General features: G+C 41.5%; 2 protein-coding genes across 2 annotated transcripts in view; both read right to left on the reverse strand.

Annotated features, from left to right (window-relative positions):
• The window catches only part of esama (endothelial cell adhesion molecule a), a 55,666-nt gene extending 51,319 nt beyond the window's left edge, over positions 1 to 4,347 (reverse strand). Inside the window, exon 1 of the mRNA XM_084565092.1 lies at positions 3,875 to 4,347. Coding sequence (XP_084421218.1) covers positions 3,875 to 3,941 — 67 coding nt within the window. The 5' untranslated portion in view covers positions 3,942 to 4,347. The remainder of the gene's footprint in view (positions 1 to 3,874) is intronic.
• A 5,015-nt stretch (positions 4,348 to 9,362) lies between these two features.
• On the reverse strand, positions 9,363 to 18,669 carry msantd2 (Myb/SANT DNA binding domain containing 2). The gene is made up of 4 exons (XM_084565345.1): positions 18,217 to 18,669; positions 14,672 to 14,927; positions 14,515 to 14,578; positions 9,363 to 13,603 (listed from the first exon to the last, which is right to left on the reverse strand). Exons 1-4 carry the CDS (start codon positions 18,646 to 18,648, stop codon positions 12,682 to 12,684), a joined length of 1,674 nt encoding a protein of 557 aa, XP_084421471.1. The 5' UTR covers positions 18,649 to 18,669; the 3' UTR covers positions 9,363 to 12,681.
• Between the last annotated feature and the right edge of the window lie 1,033 nt (positions 18,670 to 19,702).

Consider the following 19,702-nt stretch of genomic DNA (forward strand, 5'->3'; position numbering starts at 1 on the left):
AATTAGATGAAGGTGTTTATATGACCCCAGGCTTAATTGCAGTACTTTCAGAATGACAGAGAGTCTGGCGTTCAAATATAAATGCCGGGGTCCATGTCTGAAGTGACTATTAACGCTCCAGACCACAAAGAGATGCAGAATGATCCCAAAGGGACATAAAAAGACATGAAATTAAACAGAATACCAATAAAGACATGCAAAATGAACACAATTTCATGTTTTGTCATGTCTGTGGTACAGGTCCTTACTGTATATTCCAAAGACTATAATGAAGAAGCATAATAAAACGTTGACTGTGGTCCTCTCTTTCCCCATCACTGTGGGATTGAACCTGCACTAATCTCTTTTCAGGTTCTCGCTCTCCCTGGCCCTTGTACATTGCCAGTGGGTGTAAATACATAGGATTACAAGGGGCAGAGGCGTATTTGCAGAGACCGACAATTGGACATCAAACTGCCTCGTCGGAGAAGAAAAGCGCGCACTGTTGTATGGCCATGTCATTATGTGCTGACAAGTCTCTCAATCTCTGTCCTCGAATCAAAATTGCACCAGTTGCTGGGGACACATGCAAGAGGAGTGCGGGCTTCAAACTGCTGTAATCCCAGCTCAAAGCAGAAAGGGGCTTTGCCACACGTCCATTTGGTATTATTCTAAGAAATAGGCAATTAAAGATAAGGTCATAGTTGTAAATTGAACGAACAGCATTGCGTGGCTGTCCTTTCCACAGCCTTTAAGGATAAAAAATGCATTTTGGATTGAAGTGTCTAACAATTGGTATTGGAAGACGAAACAACACTGTTTAATCGTCATTTATAGAGTATGTCCAAGCTTCAGTTGGTGTTATCTTATAATGGGGAAGGGGTCAGTGCCCCTTGTGGCCCTTTGTAAAAATAATACATGTTACTAAAAATAATACTTGCACCCCTCTCATTCACATCTATAAGCCACCGTCAGTAGCCGCAGAAAATCAGCAGTGGCAGTGGACACCCCTCCTCCCAATGGAGTCTTTTGAAGCTTGTATGGACTGACCTTGTTAAATAAGTAACGTCCATCGTGGGTCACACCTGGAACGCAAATGAAGACGTTCTTTCGCCAGATGGTGTGTCCAGAATACAAGAGTAATCGTACAGCGGTACGATTGGAGAGATAAGGCACGGCTAATACATCGCCGCCATGAACAACTGGCCTTAGATAAGAGACATCTATCTTCGAGATGACTGCGGACGTTCGTGTCAATGCACCACTACAACACAGCGCCAATGCCAGGACTCCAGATTTCCATTTGGGGGCCACCAAGTGTCAGTACAATCACTCTAACCGGTCCTACTGTCATCCAGGCAAAATCATCAGTTTACCAACAATGTGATCAATGACTTCTAAGAATAGAAGCCTAAATACACATGACGTTCAGTGGCAAGTGTTAAATAATACCAGCAAAAGGTTAAACTCTCCCTAAATGTGACCAGCTTCCATCAACACAAATGGCAGCATGGCAAATTAATTCAAGAAAATACAAAAATAGCGCATAGCAGGGCAGACCAGCTTTTGAACATCCACTAATGGCTAATGTAATCTGATTAGCTAACCCAGAATCTTAATGGTTTCATGATGATTGAGATGCACTGTTAACAGTAACATTGAATTAAGCAAAGGACAATACTTCACATGCCATTTGGGCAAACCTGATTATATGCAGCAGTCACTTCACATTATTCAGCTGTTCCTGCGTGAACCAGTATGTATGCAACTTGTCTCTGCCTGTCGGGACACAGCATACATCTCATGCCTGGATTTTTGTCCAACTGGCAGACAATTATTGGCAGGACAGTGTTTTAGATCTATAGGGTATGTGGTTATTTAATCCACGGATACACTGCAGTAATGGCCTGGTCTAGATTACTTTAAAAAATTAAAAACCTTTTTTTTTGTAGACCATATCCAGAGTCCAGGGTGGCATATTGTTCAGTCCCACTAATCATCCAAAATATTAAATTAACAAAATAAGGAATCTGTTGCTCCAAAATTCTTTTTGTAGCAAGACAATAAAAAAAAGTCCAGCCAGTCATAAAGAACTACAGTATCTTTAGCCAAATGATGAAGAATAACCCTGATCTCAACATCATGGAGCCAGTCTGAGATTATATACAGAGACAGACGACATAGAAGAACTGTGTCAATTTACCTTGACTAGTAATATAGGGTGCTCATAGCAAATAGTAAACTATTGATTGATCTTTTGTCTTTATTGCACTGTTAATGAAGTTAACTGATCAACCATATCTGGTATCTTCTCACATACTGAGCACGTAGACAAGTGAATTGAACCAACAGCAGAGAGTGACTCAAAATGCCATTTGTATTTTTTTGTTTGTTGGTTTGTTCATGTTTAACGTAGACCTATTCACTCATCAGCTACTTCTGAGTCTGATGACTGATAAGTCTTGTTTGAAGAAAGAAGTTCTTACAGTATCTTGTTTGTGAGAGGCCGTTTGCTCACTTCCTGCTCTACACTCAGGGACTCAAGGAACATGCCGTTTTCCTGTTGCCACAGGCTCCCATTCGTGCACATTTCCTCCCTGTATCTTGACCGATTCGTGTTTTCAGGACACACCTGCAGAGGGCGGCTGATGGTGAGTCAAACGCTGAGGTCAAGGACAGACACCGTTGACATACCATCCTGTTGTTCTGTGACACTGAATCACAGCGTGCCGCTCATACTCCAGACTGGTCAGAAGAAGACATTGCCGGCAGTCATTCTGGGGATATTTCTCAGGTAATACTCCTCCCTCAGGGAGTAACAAGGGAGCCTGAGATTGCCAGTGTCAGGGCACGTGATTGTTTTGGCAACAGCGCTGGAAAAACACACATGGGCTTTCTGAGCTCAAACTCAAGCGAAATGTGGAGCTCCCGCTTGCTTCCATGTCTCACAGACACTAAAAGAAATTCACCAACCTGTCTCTCGGAACTGAGAGACATTCACCTGAAACAGATGGAGCTCCCTAACTTTCCTGTTTTTCCATATGAGAGGGCGGTGCTCACCAAGAAGCGCCCATGAAGAGATTCGAACACTGTGTTTGAGGCATTCAGGACTGCCACTGACAATAATCTAGTTTCTGTTGAAGCTGGGAGTTAAATTGAGACAAGAGGGACGATAAAACGGTGATGCAAAATTCATGAGCAGATGAATACGCAGCGATCCTTTTCTATTTAAGGAGAATGATTTTCTGTTAAATCAGAACCCTTATTAGGACCCCCAATCACTGTCTAGTAAAAAAAAAAAAAGCCTTACGACTCACTTAAAGAAAACCTATCTTTTGAAATATCTTCCTGCGAAAATTACGCTTCCCCTTTTGCCTGAATTAATCATTTAAAACTTGTCATTTCTTAAAAACGTTTGCAAAATACTCATGCAGCTGTACCGTGCCCCAATTTCTAAATCAAAGAGATGGCAAGGGGAAAAGTAGGCTGCATGCGCTGTACAGCTATCAGTGAAAGTAGGAGTTTAATGCATTGCTAGAGAGAGTGAGGGCTCAGCCAATGTCGCAGCAGCTATAAAGGGATTATTCCTCCCTGAAAGACATAATCATGTGTAACACACTTGTTTCAAATCCTGTGAAAAACAAACAAACAGGTGTTTCAGCTTTAAACCCAGACCCTCATCTTCTGGAGCATATAGAGCGTAGAACCCCGGGTTATGAGGTTCAGATTATGACTATGAGAAGAAATGTGTAGTTTTTGTTGATAACACCTAAAGACACTTGATGAAAATGTGGTTTCAGTGTCAAGTTCGGTGTTGAGGGAATAATATTTGTCTTTATCCCAACATTTGTGTAATTTAAAAGAGAGAGAGAGAGAAACAAAGCTCTTTACTCACCTGAGATGCCCCACAGGAAGGTGAGAGAGAGCAAAGTAAGTTTCCTGGAACTCGTGTAGATCTCCATGTCTGATGATGTCCGTCTCCTCTTTGTATCTGAGCTCTGAGCCCTTCAAGTCTGTCAAGTGGTTCTCCTTCAGTCTCCCAGCAGAGGAAGGGACGTTGGCCAGGGGGAGGTAAGGGGACACTTCAGGTGAGACGGGTACGGAAGCCGCTTTTCTCCAGCGCCGCAGGATTCCTCTTTTCTGACTTTGCGGAGAGGTGGCAATAATAAAGTGAAGTGTGTGGCCCGAACCGGATCACCGCTTCCGACACTCCAGGTCCACAGCGACTCTTTCCCTGCGCGTAACGCTCGGCTGCATCTACGATCCCCTCTCCTAATCGAGACACTGTCGAGTACAACTCTGCTGCAAGTTGACATCCCGTGTCCTTTCCTGAGAGAGAGAGAGAGAGAGAGAGAGAGAGAGAGAGAGAGAGAGGTTTCTGTAAAGTTAGTTTGAATTGCAAAGTGTACTTCCGGACTTCATTTTCAAAAATAAGGCAACCTAATTGCGAACGCGCTCGGTGAAAGTGGTGCCTTACGAAGTCAGGCTTTTATTTTGCTAGTGACAATGACTTACTACATCCGTTATGTCCTTCTATGTATGCTACAACTTAACACCGTTACACCTGTTCTCTGATGCAGTCATGTGAAGGAATAAAAACCTTTAATTCCTATTTTCAGATATAATTTAATAGACGACCACTGTTAGATTATGACGAACATAAACGTGCCTTATAAAAGTAAACGGTGAAGCAGAGAAAAATGGGTTTAGAGTTTGAACAAACTAGTTGTAACGCCTTCATTGTATGCATTAGGCTACAAGCTGATTATTATGTAACACCACAAAAAGACTACGTACCTATCTATGTTCATACATTATTAAGGACAAGAGGGGAATAAAGGTTTTATGGACAAAATGAGTTCTTAACCACCACAGTTTCTTTACCACAACAAGTCGTTTCAATTTCACAAGTGGGAAGTCTACACGAAGCGGGCGCTGTTAGTATGCTAAGCTAGGCTAGTTAGCTTTATGGACTGGTTATCTTCTCCATTACGATATATGATAATTCACATTTTAAGATTTTAAGGAGCACCTAAAATGGAGTTTCAAAAAACAGGAACTAGTGGCTAAATTAACTTTAGTTGATGCTAACAGCCAGGGCCGTTTCTAGCTTTGTGGGGGCCCTAAGCAAGATGCTGTTTGGGCCCCCCTAGTTTGTCAAACTACGATGAAGAGATTTCTAACCCTTAGATGGATTCAAGGAGGTTTATTGTCATTACACACATGTTGGTACATGAGGTGGAACGAAATTAGTTACCCTGGTCCCAGTGCAAGCCAAAGCAGAAACGGTAAAAGTAAAAAGTAAAGGGGGAAAAAAAAATAGAATAAAATTAGCTAAGTATAAAAAAAAAATAGGCAAGTAAGTAATATAAATATAGAAAGTGACAACTGTGCATTACTGGAGTCTGTTTAAAACGACTGCTTTCATTGCAAAATGTATCTGTGGTTGGTTGTCGGTGGGGGGGGGGGTCTGGCCATAGTTTTTAATATTTGTATTATTTGATGGCTTTATGTCTCCATGCACTTTGTTTTAAATGTATTCTGTCTTATTTTGCTGCAAATTAGCATGGCATTTTTCAGTACAATTTACAATAATGTAGCCTCGAAGCTATAAGAAGTGGAATTTATAACCAATTACATTTACTTGTGAATGGAGGAGGTTTTGTGAAAAAGAAGAGGTCTCTACCCTTTCTCAAAAATAAAACAAAAACTACTAGATTTTATTCTAAAACCATTTTCTCAGATGCTGCAAGCACAGCTGAGGTGTTATACCCTGAACTTGCATTTCAATAAAATAAAAAGCAAAAGTAAAGGCGTCCCAGCAGTGTAGCTGAGTGCAACTTGCCAATTTGAAAAATCCTATCTTAAGCTTTTTTGGCAATAAGCATATTTTCAAACCCTCACAACTAAAGCTCCATCTAGCTTTCCCTTTCCCTCGGTGCCTCATGAAAATCTTCAGTTGTTGTTCTATCATGTGTGAAGAGGTGTGGTTTGAAAGCAGAGAAACAGAATGGACTCAGCTTGACGTGAATTCCCAAGGTGAGCTCACCACCCTGATGTAAAAATCTGGACTGACCTGTGCTCTCTGAGGTGGTCAGACCCCCTTATTTCATTTTCAAAGGTTGCCCAGTTGCCTCAGCAACAAGGGTGAGGCTAATGCAGGCGGACTGCTCAATTATGAGAGGTGAGCAGAGGTTATTCCTTTGATTAAATCCAAAGAAACAAGGTCCAATCCTCGTGGGGATGAGATTTTCATGTGTTGTGGTAAACTGCATCTGGGCCTCTGGCTGAAATCTACAGCGTTCGGGCAAACACTGTCAAAATAAGCCTGCTCTTATTTAGAAGCAAAAATAATTTGAGCAGGGCACAGAGGTTAATACTGGATTCTGGACTGTATTGCAAATCCAAACAGACAAAACAGAGCCTGATCGAATTGTGAACAAACCTGACACCTAGAGGCCGACCATATGGCTCACTCCAATTAATTAACTAACCAAAAACTCAAAAGCTTTTTCCTTTCTTCTGTTGTCACTTCAGTTTGCTTTCTCAAAACTGACACATCATTATATCCCCATCTTCTCCACGTCTCCCTCAAGAATCGTTTGGATCAAACCCAGCCAAATACTATTACAAGCTTACTTTATACCAGAGAAAACGATTATTACAGTTGCTGTCAGTGATACCAGCACGGAGGAATGATGAGACAAGGACAAGCCACAAGAGGCAGAATGTTTAGTGGAAAATGTCAGTACATACATATGTCAGGAATTCCACATGTATCTCCAGATACAGTACAGAAGATCTGTCTGAAGCGGTATGTACACCTTCTGTTGCCAGACACCACAGGACACCCTCAGAAGGTCGATGCCTTTTCTCTGAGGAGTCAAAACTGTTTTGGAGGCACAAGGGAGACCTACACAATGTTAGGCATGCGGTCATAATGTTATGCCTGATCAGTGTATGTTCTGTATGTACAGCTCAGACGTATAATCAGCATAATTAGCTGGATATACAATAAAGTTAAATCTCAGCATTAAATTGAGCCCCATCCCACTGCGTATCCCTTTTGACACATTGGAGCCCAGCTGCAAGGATTCAAAAGTAATTGGAGACTTGGCTACTCAATACTTCTTGGGATTTGGCACAAATGAGCTCACATGTGGCTTAGAGCTGACTGAGCTGACTTGCTGTTCAGATTAAGGTGCAGCTGTCTGTCAGGAGGAGTAAAGAGATGACCGTGCAAGGAAGAAAAACGTATTAAAGCGAGACTCTATCAAATTGACTGTGCCGGAGCAGCATTGTGTTGCATAGGCATCCCTACTGGAAATGTCCACACATGAACTGATTCTAAACCTGAAGAACAGCAGTTGAATATTTTAAAACATCTTGTAGTACACTTTAAGAGCTTGCTTCATATCTATGGGAAATCCCACAATGAGGAAAAGTGCAGCATTCACATGCAGGAGGAGGACATTGCCAAGGTCTCAAGGTCTCAAGTACAATGCATTAAATCACGATTAGGTTTACTATGGCTATTCAGAGGAGTCAGGGCAGGCACTCCCTGTGGGCTGTGGAGAAGCTGTGGAATGTCATGTAGATGTTAAGTCATTCACCACACACTCTGCTACAATCCAGCTGGACAAGCCTATATATGACTTACATGTCATTTGTATCACTCAATCCATTTTGCACTGTGTCTCAGAATAACACGGATGAACAGGACATCAGAGTGAGAATCAATTGTTTTCTTATGATCAGATTATGTCAGATTACACTCTATAGTGAAGATGCATGAGATCTACATAAACCGGCCAGTATCACTGGCTTATAGCAGTTATCATCACCACTGCCCTAGATACTGTAGATTTGTTTTAAACGCCAGAGACCTGCTTACCAATCATAGATCTGTCCTCTTTCTTCTGGCCGTACCCGGCAAAAGCAGACAAAGAGGGTGTGCACGGTGCAGGGGACACTCTGACCGGCCTCAAGCCATGCTTCAGTACTTCTAGATTTACAGCAGAGCATCTTCTTGGCTTGTGACAGTGGGTCTTTGTAATCGTTGTTGTGTGCAGGTCCTGGCTCAGATCGCATTACACATTCATTACGAAAAAATACAAAACAGCGGAGCACCATGAAACACTTATGTAATGCGTGACATCTTTCATTATAGTAGTGATGGGTAATATGTAATATATCTATTATTAACAATAACAAAGGGCAGAATAAATACAGCACATGTTTATTTTGGATACCTATTTGTTTTGTCTCATTGTGTGCATAACATTTCAAACTAGTTTCTAAATCATATACACTATTATTATACTGAAAGTGTGAGTGGTACATGTCTCCTTAAAGCCATTAGTCCACAGCTGTTTTATCTGATTACTGCTTTTCTGAAAAGGCCTCATAATCCTTTAATTTCTCAGTGACAGAGATGACTGTCATTTGTACCATGTGAACATTTTCAGCAGTGGCTCAATGTGGCCACCTTCTGGACAGATTGGGGAACGACATCTTCTTCAGTCTGTACGCACACTGGTTTTGCTACTGGGCATACATCCATTTATATTCCAGATTACACTGTGGCCTACCCATTCCAAATAATGCATTTTATACACAGATTAGAAACGAATAACATTAATTTCTAATACTTACTATGGCAGACGTGAATAAACACATAAACACTAATAGGATGTGATCTTTACTTGTCTGGATGTTGTGGAGAGGTTTTACTTTACAATAGAAAGGATCCTGCAATCATCCGATGGTGTTGTTGCCTGTGGACCTCCAGGCCTTTTTATGCTGCAGGGTTCACTGGCGCATTTTTTTTTTTTTCTCAGAATAACCAGTACCAAACTGCTGATTTGGCCACTCCTATTTTTCCTGTTGTGTCTACGACAAACTTGTTTCTTTTCTGCCATCTAAGCATGACCTGTTTCAATTGCATTGCTCTCACATGTCGGGAGTAACTATTTCTAAACGAAAATACTGCACGGAGAAACAACTGCAGACCTTTTACTTGTATAATAGATAAATAAATAACGAATCAATATCTCGTATTTGTTCTTGCTTTTGAGCCCGTGAAAATAGGAGAATGTATGAAAATGGTTGGAATTACTATCCCTTTCCTCTAGTTTGTATGTGGATAGCTTCAAATTAAAGTTGCGTTTGATGGTTATCATTTCAATGAAGATGTTTCAGTAAATAAAAAAAGGGGGGAATCTGCAAAGTCATCAGGCTAACTTTCTCTAAACATGGATATCATTTTTACATGTAGATGTCTAGTAAACCCTTCAACTTGACTTCAACTTACAGAATATACTTGCTCAAAAAAAATAAATAAAGGAAAGCCTTTTAATCAGAGTACAGCATCATGTCAATTAAACCTCTGGGATATTGATCTGGTGAGTTAAGTAGCAGAGGGGGCTGTTAATCAGTTTGAACTGCTTTGGTGTTAATGAAATTAACAACAGGTGCATTAAAAGGGCAGCAATGAGACGAGACCAAAACAGGTATTTCAGGTGGAGGCCTCCTCATCTTGTTTGTTTTTCCTAGTTTTGCATTTGGCTAGGGTCAGTGCTCCGTGATGCCCTGGTCCACCATCCGTTGTCTCATTAGGAGCATGCCCCGACACTGTCAGGCATACATACACTGCCAGGCCAAAAAAGAAGTCGCCATCAAACAAAAAGGTCACACACTCTAATATTTCGTTGGACCGCCTTTAGCTTTGATTACAGCACTCATTCGCTGTGGCATTGTTTCGATAAGCTTCTGCAATGTCACCAGATTTATTTCCATCCAGTGTTGCATTCATTTTTCACCAAGATCTTGTATTCAGTCTGAACACTACGTAAAGCCTTCTCCAGCACATCCCAAAGATTCTCAATGGGGTTAAGGTCTGGACTCTGTGGTGGCCAATCTATGTGTGAAAATGATGTCTCATGCTCCCTGAACCACTCTTTCACAATTTGAGCCCCGTGAATCCTGGCATTGTCATCTTGGAATATGCCTGTGCCATCAGGGAAGAAAAAATGTATGGATTGATGGAATAACCTGGTCATTCAGTATATTCAGGTAGTCAGCTGACCTCATTCTTTGGGCACATAATGTTGCTGAACCTAGACCTGACCAACTTGTCCTGTGTTGTTCTGTTCTGGATTGTGTATAGTCTTAAGTAGCACCATGGTCCTACAGGAACGTTGCATCTGGACTGGAATAACAATAAAATCCTCCTGAACCTTCACAGGGTCTAACACACACACACACATACACATTTTCTTTTTGTGTCAAATGACACCGAGTGCACCGTTTATTGTTTTTTAAACATGTAAACATACAAGACGTGACTTTGAAACAATCACATACAAGACATGGTCTCAACCAATAAAATAGAAAATATCATATTTATCTTTATATACTGTATACCCAAACAAATGAACATTGCAAGTTTGCAAAAGCCGGAATGCTCAAGAACATTGATATTCTTAAATATATATATATATTATAGTTATATAAGGTAGATTTAATATACATAGATTCAGTATGGACTTACCCATTGTTTCTTTTCTACACGGTCCTTTCCTGGCACATTGCACATAACCTCAGGAATCACGTTCATAAAGGATTTCGTTAGATTCAAGGTCAAGGATGAATCGACCATTTGTAGCTTATAGTCTTGGCCTGACAAGGAGTTGTGGATCAGAGCTCATGTGCCTGGTTAACAGTAAGCAAACAGATAATCACAAACACAGGCAAGGTTTTGGGTATCTGGAATACCAGTATGAGGGAGGTGCAAGTATCTCATCAAGACAGTCGTCTGTGTTGTTCGTTTACAGATACCCACAACTTAAAGGCTGCAGCTAGAGATGCTCCAAAGTACTGACAATACGCACTGGCTCACTGTATATTTATATTCCCTTGTAGTATCATTTGATTATAATTTTAGCTGATACCATGGCACAAAGGTGTCTTAGTGTTCTGATGGTATTTCAGAATATCCAGCAAAGACAAAATCTGGTGCTAGACAAAACAGATTTTTGTTCTTCAAGGAGCAATATTTCATACACCGCAACGTTATGACCACCTTCCTAATATTGTGTAGGTCATCAGAGAATGGACATGGGCCTTCTGAGGGTGTCTTGTAGTGTTTGGCAACAGAATGTTGTTAGTGGGGGCCTTTGGGTCATACGAGTTGAGGGGAGAGACCTCTGTGGATCAGGCTTGTTCCAGTGCATCCCACAGATACTTGATCAGTTTGGGATCTAGTGAATTTGGAGGCCACGTCAACACCTTGTGCTGTTTTTCATGTTTTTTGAGATGTTACTAAACCGTTTTTGTGTGTGTGTGCCTGTGTCAGGCTGCATCCTGCTAGGGATGGCTGGCACCATCCAGGAGTGTCATTGCTATGGGGTAGAGGTACCTGGTCTGGTCTGGTCTAGGTGGGTGGTACATGTCTAAGTAACATCCACATGAATGCCAGGTCCAAAGGTTTCCAAGCAGAACACTGTATGGTCACAAAACAATAGGGTTCGGGGTGGAACGTATGTTCAGTTCATAATTAGCAGGTGGCAAAGATTAGATCTGATTCTGATGCAATATTTGTTAAAATGTGATGGTGATGGTCGTTTTTCTGTGATATTTTAGTAATTATAAATGCTGTGGGTACTGGAGATAGTGGATGACGGTTAACGCTGATAGACTGATTTATACCACCACCAATTTCCGGTATCATGACGTGTAGTGGAGAAGCTGCAATAAATGTTAACTTCATCTTATAAATGTCAAACACATTCATACTGCTGGAAACACTGGTGTACACAATGGGCAATATCATCTCCGTTGTGCTAGCTAATACTGATTCTTTGTCCGTATTTGTCGTGGAAGCATCCCTAGCTGCATACCGGTTACACGTGCAAAACGTATGGCATAAATCCGCCATTAAATCTTTGTGAATTCAGGTCCAGACCTCAACAGTCAAAGTAAAGGCAGTTTCAGAATAAATACACACCGTGGTCCCCACACTGCCTTGTTTGCTACATCCTACTGAGGTAGACGGATGCATACTGCAGTAGTCACCTTGCCAACCCCACGCTCCCTGATGAGGCAATATTTATTTACACTATACCAAGCAGCAGAACCTTTGTAGTGCACATTAGCCTAAAATTACAAGTACATACGTCTTAGATGGCGCAGCTGACAGGTTAAGCTTTAAGCTGCCACATTTGGACACAATATATTTGCAAATACTGTGAATTATCATTTTTTTGGGCATAAAGGTCAGAGGGGTTTTTTGTCTGAAATGTACCAGCAATTAAATGTTCTGCCAGAATTTGGCTGGTAGCGAGTGCTAATGTTCCTATCATGCAAGATATCCGATTCAAGATTTTCCAAATTCGAATGTCAAGTGAAGTTTTTTTGAATCTTGGTTAAAACAAGCAATTTGAATAGATCTTCTTGGCTTTGGGGGATTACAGTGGGCACATTTCATTTGCTATAGACATTTTGCAATCAAACCAATTCACTGGGAATATAATTAGCAAATGAATCGATAATCAAAATAACCATTTGTTGCAGCCCTAAAATTATCTCACTCTTACACACATCCATGCTTTGTAACAGAGAAGACTTTCTTGATGCCTTGATGGCTGTAACACTTGTTAGTTAGATTTTTAGTCAGGACAAACCTGAAACACTGAGTGGTAGTTACGACATGTTTCTGATGTTGTATTTCAAGGAATAGCCAACAGCAGTTTCGAGGCACTCCACCAGGGAGCCTGCTGAGAGGAAGTCCAGCTCCACCTCAATGAATTTTATGTAAATGGCAAAGCAGCGAGGTGAATCTTCACCTTCCCCGTTGTCCTGATTTGTTCCGGCGCTGCGACAGTTCTCCTGCAGGAAGCGTGTCACAGCGGAGGGTTCACCATGGGCGTAGTGTTTACCAGAGCCCTGAAAGTGCTGAAAGAGACACTGCTGTATGGTCCTGTCCTCAGCTATGCCTAAGTAGCAGTAAGTGACTTTTGCCCCAGTCCGGTCACTCTGCCCTACTGCTTCTCCATCAGACTGGCTATGAGCCCCGTTCTCTGAACCGCACGGATGTAAGCTATGGTCCTCACTATCCGCGTGGGGAGAGAACTGAGGGAGGTCATTGCAAGACAACACTGCCTCATAGCCAATTGCGTATAGTCCATATGCCTTGGGGAGCTCCCCTGGAAGGAGGTAATGGGATGTGCCTTTGCTGCAGCCCGCCGCCCCGGACAAACACACAGAGACCCAGTCTACCTCCATGTGCAACTCCAGGCAGCGTGCCTCGCTGATGGTAATGTCCAGGAACTTGTAGTAGACATTCTTCCAATTCATCTTCTGAACTTTGGTCATAATAATGCGGCCCTCTGGCTTCTCTGGGTTGAAGTACTCGCGGAGCCTCTTGCCCAGCGGCACTTGCGAGCTGATTTCAGCGTAATGGTAACGCACATCCTCACGCCAGCGTGTATTATAGCCCACACCGAAGATAGCCAGCTTGTTGGAGAGGTGCAGCCGTGAGAACTCGGTCCACGTCTGGAAGTGCTCCCATTTTAGCTGCACTGACTCAAGGATACGTATCACAGTCTGCATCATGTCCCTTTTTCTGCACATGATAACAGGCAAAGTTATGTTGACAAGTTCAAAAGTGCTGTACAAACAGTGACCTATGTCTCCTCGCCTCTTTTACCTCAATGGTTGATGATGGAAACAGATCACAACTCTTATTAGCTTATAAAAAACACTAACTACAAACTATCCAAAAATAGTTTCCTAGCAAATTATATATGTGTTTCTTGTGCTTTCTTTGAAATTCTATACAAGTACCATTTTAATTATTTCAAAGCATTACAGCAAATTTCTTCTAACAACGTCAATTCTTTTAATGTTTAATTAATGCACGCATGTTCTGTTATTACTATGAAACTGACCCCACTGTAGTTTGGGAAATCAGGAAGTGACTAAAGCCGTAGCAATGGGGTGGAAAGCAAGCAGAATCTGAAGTAGTAACTAAGTTTACCCTGCAGAGGGCAGTAACACAAATAAACAAATCTTTTGAAAGGCAAGTTCAGCTTCAAAGTCCAGCAAACAGGCTTCTCTGGACAAGAACTAAATTATTCCCTTTAACTGTCGATGTAAACAGAGTTCACAGTAAACTGAGCAGGGAGCTTTCTGAGTAGCTATGCAATTAACTTGTGATTAACTATGGAAATCATGCAATTAATCACGATTAAATATATTAATCTACAGACAGCCCTAATATTAATACAAACTAAACTAAGAACAGAGGAAGTAGTGCCTTCTAAAAAGCCTGTATCTATAAGACCTGAAAAATACATCACTACTAGTGCTACTTTGCTGGTCACTTGAACTCATGTCCTTAAAAAAAATCTTTGTCCCGAATGAATCAGATTGAGAATTAATTTGGGAGAAATAACAGCAAATGGTAATATCACGACTTACAACTTTACATAAACATTTTCAATTCAAGTCTAGTCTTAGCTCTGACTGACTTACTGTGTTTGTTCTGACAGCTCCGCTTGAATCTGTAGAGCTCTGTTTTTAGGCACCTGGATTTCCTCTGAAGGGAAAAACAATAACAATTATCAGTTCAAATTCCAATTCTTGAGTCATATACTGCTACGTATGCTCTGCTTGATAACACACAACTCACCAGTCTCCATGTCTCCCTCCTGGAAAGCTGAGTCCAGCACCTGGTTGCACCAGTCCTCCTGGGAGAAATCTTCTAGAGTGCTGCCGTCAGACTCCATTTCCTGATACAACCCACTGCTGTTGATCAGTACAGGGGCACAGCTCTGGGAGTCCCAGCCTCCCTGACCGAACACCTTCTCTAGCTGCTCTATAGTGTAGCTGCTCTTCCTTTTGCCTATGCCATGCTCCTTCACACGGCTGTAGCAGCGGCGCAGTGTCTGTCAGGGATGGGAGGACAAATGGAGGATTTACACAACCACAATCCCAATAATGCTTAATCAACTTGTATATGTGTGTATATGCACACACTTACAAGGAATTTGTTCCCAACATTAAACACACAAATGTGGAGGCCATTCAAACCAGTGACCCTACAGTCGCAAATATGCTTCTCTAAACTCTAGTCCACATAGATTTTGAACTTGAAAAGCGTTGCACCAGTCTGACATCACCCAGGAACATGTGTTATTGTGTGTAAGTGAATCAGGAATCGGTCAGATATGACAACCTGCTATGGACTGTTCATTTCTCCACTGCACTAAGCGATGTGTTATGAGTCCTATTTTTATGGACTTATAAATATGTATCCTAATGTATGCAGCACAATACAAAAAATAAGATCATTGATTACAGCATACATTCGCTGTTTCAATAAGCTTCTGTAATGTCACCAGATTTATATACATCTAGTGTTGCATTAATTTTTCACCAAAATCATGTCTAGATTATGGGAGAATCTGACCACTGCGCAAGGCCTTCTCCAGCACATCCCAAAGATTATCAGTGGGGTTAAGGTCTGGACTCTGTGGTGGCCAATCCATGTGTGAAAATGATGTCTCATGCTCCCTGAACCACTCTTTCACAATGTGAGATGAGTCTTGGCATTGTCATCTTGGAATATGTCCGTGCCATCAGGGAAGAAAAAATCCATTGATAGAATAACCTGGTCATTCAGTATATTCAGGTAGTCAGCTGACCTCATTCTTTGGACACATAATGTTGCTGAACCCAGACCTGACCCAGTGCAGCAACCCCAGATCATAGCACTGCCCCCACAGGCTTGTACAGCAGGCACTAGGCATGATGGGTGGATCACTTCATCTGCCTCTCTTCTTACCTGGATGCCCTGATGCCCCCATCACTCTGGAACAGAGTAAATCTGGACTCATCAGACCACATGACCTTCTTCCATTGCTCCAGAGTCCAATCTTTATGCTCCCTAGCAAACTGAAGCCTTTTTTTTCAGTTATCCTCACTGATTAGTGGTTTTCTTAAGGCTACACAGCTGTTCAGTCCTAATCCCTTGAGTTCCCTTCACATTGTACGTGTGGAAATGCTCTTACTTTCACTATTAACCCATTCAGACCGGATCACGCATCTGTGCATGTTTACCTTTAAGACCGGATCACGCATCTATGCGTAGTTACCATTAAGGCCGGCAAACGCGTCTGTGTCATTTTGAGCGTTGTCGTCTTTTTCGAGGCACATGGCCAATTATATGCACTGTGATTGGCTGAAATATTCTTGGGATGAGTGACAGAGATGCTTAGGGATTTTTTTTAAACTCATGTGACTAATAAAACGCTTTGTGATTGGTTGAAATAAGCCTACACGTGGAGTATGTTTTGGTCGAAAATTTTAAACACCGTGCTAGCGATCCGTCATGGCTGACTCAAGTGAAGGAAGTGATATTGACGAAGTAATTGAAAAAATAGATCTTTACTGATTTTCAAAATTTTAGAAATGTTTGGTGTTTATTGATTTTTTAAAAAAATGCATTTGAAGATTATGCCCTAGCAAGTCAGTCAAGTTGAAAGCCAAAGAAGTAAGCTGTCAAATGCTTTTTATCTCATGTTTTTATCTGCTACAGAGCCTGAGGAATTAAGGTTTTAGTAAGCGTTGACATATTTTTGAAAAACCTCAGGTTTTGAGAGGGGGTTTACAGAAGAGTATTTAGGCCTAAATGGATTAAACATAGCCCTGAGTTCTACTGTTGTTTTTCTTCGATTTGATTTCATCAAACGTTTAAGTGATCGCCAAACACGATCAATCAGGAATTTTCCAACCACATTTCTTCCTCAAAGTGGATGGCTCCCCACTATCCTTCCAGTTTTTAATAATGCATTGGACAGTTCTTAACCCAGTTTTAGTAGTTTCTGCGATCTCCTTAGATGTTTTCTTTACTCCTTCTCAAACAGACTAACATATTTTCCACGACCACGGGATGTGTCTTTAGACATGGTTGTTTAAGAAATGAGAAGCTACTCAGTTGAGGTTAAATAACTTGCTGCCAGCTGAAAGATAATCACCCATGCAGTAATTATCCAATAGGAGGCTTGTACCTATTTGCTTAGTTAAATCCAGGTGGTGTACACTTCTGCATAAAAATTATTCAAAACATCAGCAGACTTTTACAGAAGTCCTGAAAGTAGACATAGAGAACCCAATCAAACAAGTGAAACTGAAATATGCCTGTGCATTTATGTATTCAAGAAAATGTATTATTTGCACCTATCTTTAAGTTGTAAAAGTATATAAACCCTTGTTTTTAGTATCTGGTGTGACCTATTTGTGTAGTAATGACAACAACTATATGTTTCCGGTAACTGCTGATCGATCATCTACAGCGGCTTGGAGGAATTTTAGCCCATTCCACAGTACAGAACCACTTCACTTCTGAGATGATGATGGTGGATTTTCTCACATGAACTGCTTGCTTCAGGTCCTACCACAAACTTTCTATTGGTTTAAGGTCAGGACTTTGACTTGGCCATTCCAAAACAAAACATTCTTTGAAAAATTATTTTGTAGAAATGCTTGCATGGTTGTTCAGTGTTCTCCTGAACATGGTGGATTCATGAACATCAGCATTCACTAATGTGAGAGATACCTTTAGTTGCTTAGAAGTCGGAGTCCTTTGAGACCTCTTGGAGTACTATGCATCTTGCTTTTGGGGTGATCTTTGTCGGTCAACCACTCCTTTGAAGGGTAACGGTTGTCTTATGGACAGTTTGTTCACAATCTGTCTGACAACAACAATCTTTTTCTGAGCTTCTTATAAGGCTCCTTTGTCTGTGCAATCACACACTTCTGCAAACAAGTGTTGCGAAGATAACACAGTCAAAAATCCCAAAGTGGGACAGTGAATGACATCAGAGACATCACATTGATTGGAAACACCTCTGAACAGTTGGGACCCTAATTTGGCATTTGAAATTAACTCATAATCATTGAGATTTGCACCTCACAGATATGTAATATTGGTTCATTTTCCTGAATGAATAAACAGTAATTCTGTTTAATTTGTTTGAGTTCTTCTCTCTATAAAATATGTAGAGATTATAGGTGGCATTATAGAGATTATAGAGTATTAACTGTAATAAATGTTTTATGTTTGTAACCCACACTCCCGTTTAGCGGTTGACAGCTCCAGCTAAGAGTCAAAGCTACAGGTTCAGCTCCTGAAGATGGAGGATGAACGGGCTGCACCCCGGCAACATTTCTTACCTTCATCCTCTCCCTGCACTGGGAAGGGGTCCTCTCGTATCCCAGCTCAGCCAGGGCTCTGGACACCCGCTCGTACATGGCAGGCCCAGGGGCCTTTCCGGAGAACACGGTGCCGGCGACCTCCAGCTGCTGCATCCTCGCCTCCGTCAGCCTCTCGTTGCCCCACACCGCGATGAGGGCGTTAGTCTCGGACGGCGTCCACGACATCCCCCGGCAAGCCGTGAAGCTGTTGGAGGAGGACGAGGCCGCCGTCCGGCCCGCGGACCCCGTGCCCACGTTCAAAGGCGAGAAGCGGTTAGGTGTCGAGGGATTGGAGTGGTATTGATTGCTGTCACTCAAATCCTCCGACTCGGGGGATGGCACCTCGGTTTTCGGTATCTTTAACGGCGTCGATACCTCTGGAGAATGCTCCGTGTTACTGGACGCCGCCATGTTGCCTCTGTTGCTAAGGGGAGGGAAGGTGACGTTCGGAGCTTTACGTTGGAAGGCAAGAAGAAAACACCGGCGCGGATTAATGGCTCGGAGTTTTTAGGAAAACAAGTGTTTCTATAAATAGTTACAACCCATTACTAAATACAAAAACACCCTTTGTGTGAAAATGAAGTCCCTATTTAACTCAGTACAACTTAAATGTGGCCAAGAAGACAAATACTCTAGGAAACTATACCACAAAGCCAATTTTGAATATGTTGGCAGGTGTTAATGTTGTCTGTCTGTTTGAGGACAGATATTGTTAATATCGGTGTAGCTGAGATCAAAATGAAAAAGAGGGAAGTAGATTAACTTGCCCTCTACTACACAACTTGAATGTGATGCCAAGTGGATATGTAGTTATTTCAGAAACTCAAACAATGGATGGGATCACCTCCAGGGACCACTTCTGGTCTGGATGTTGTGCCCACTCCAGCAGTGCCTGGGTTTCTCTATAATTGCAACACATTGTGATTCCAGTCACTGTTTACCATAGACTTTTGTCTTATGACATATCTGTATACTTGAGTATTATTATTGTACACTTTCTTCCCCTTCTTCTCTTATAGGTGTCCCCATGATTGAGAGATGAAATTAGGTTTTTGAGTGTTTTGCCTGTGCGAGGTACCCCTCAGTTCTGGTTGTGTTTCATCGTAAGCCATCATCTTATTTGTCTTGTTTGTAAAAATCGAAAAGCTGCTAAAATTTTGTATAACAAAACCTAGGCTTGGCCAACATACGGACTCAACAACTAATTAAATTGAATGTGCTTTAAAACGTCAAACTCAGAAAGTAAAAAAAAAAAAAAACTATTCAGTGAGCAGAAGTTATGCTAAAAGATGGTGGAATCCAATCTTGGTCTGTAAATTGTTCTTAAATAATGAATAAAAAATATTTTATCATAAACAATGCACAGTTCAAAATGATATTTTCCAAACACTTTTCCAGTCTGGTCACTGACAAATCCATTAAAACACTAAGTCAATGTGAAATCCTGCTTTATTCAGTTTATGAA

Source organism: Chelon labrosus, assembly GCF_963514085.1.
Source record: "Chelon labrosus genome assembly, chromosome: 17".
NCBI classification, from domain to species: domain Eukaryota; kingdom Metazoa; phylum Chordata; class Actinopteri; order Mugiliformes; family Mugilidae; genus Chelon; species Chelon labrosus.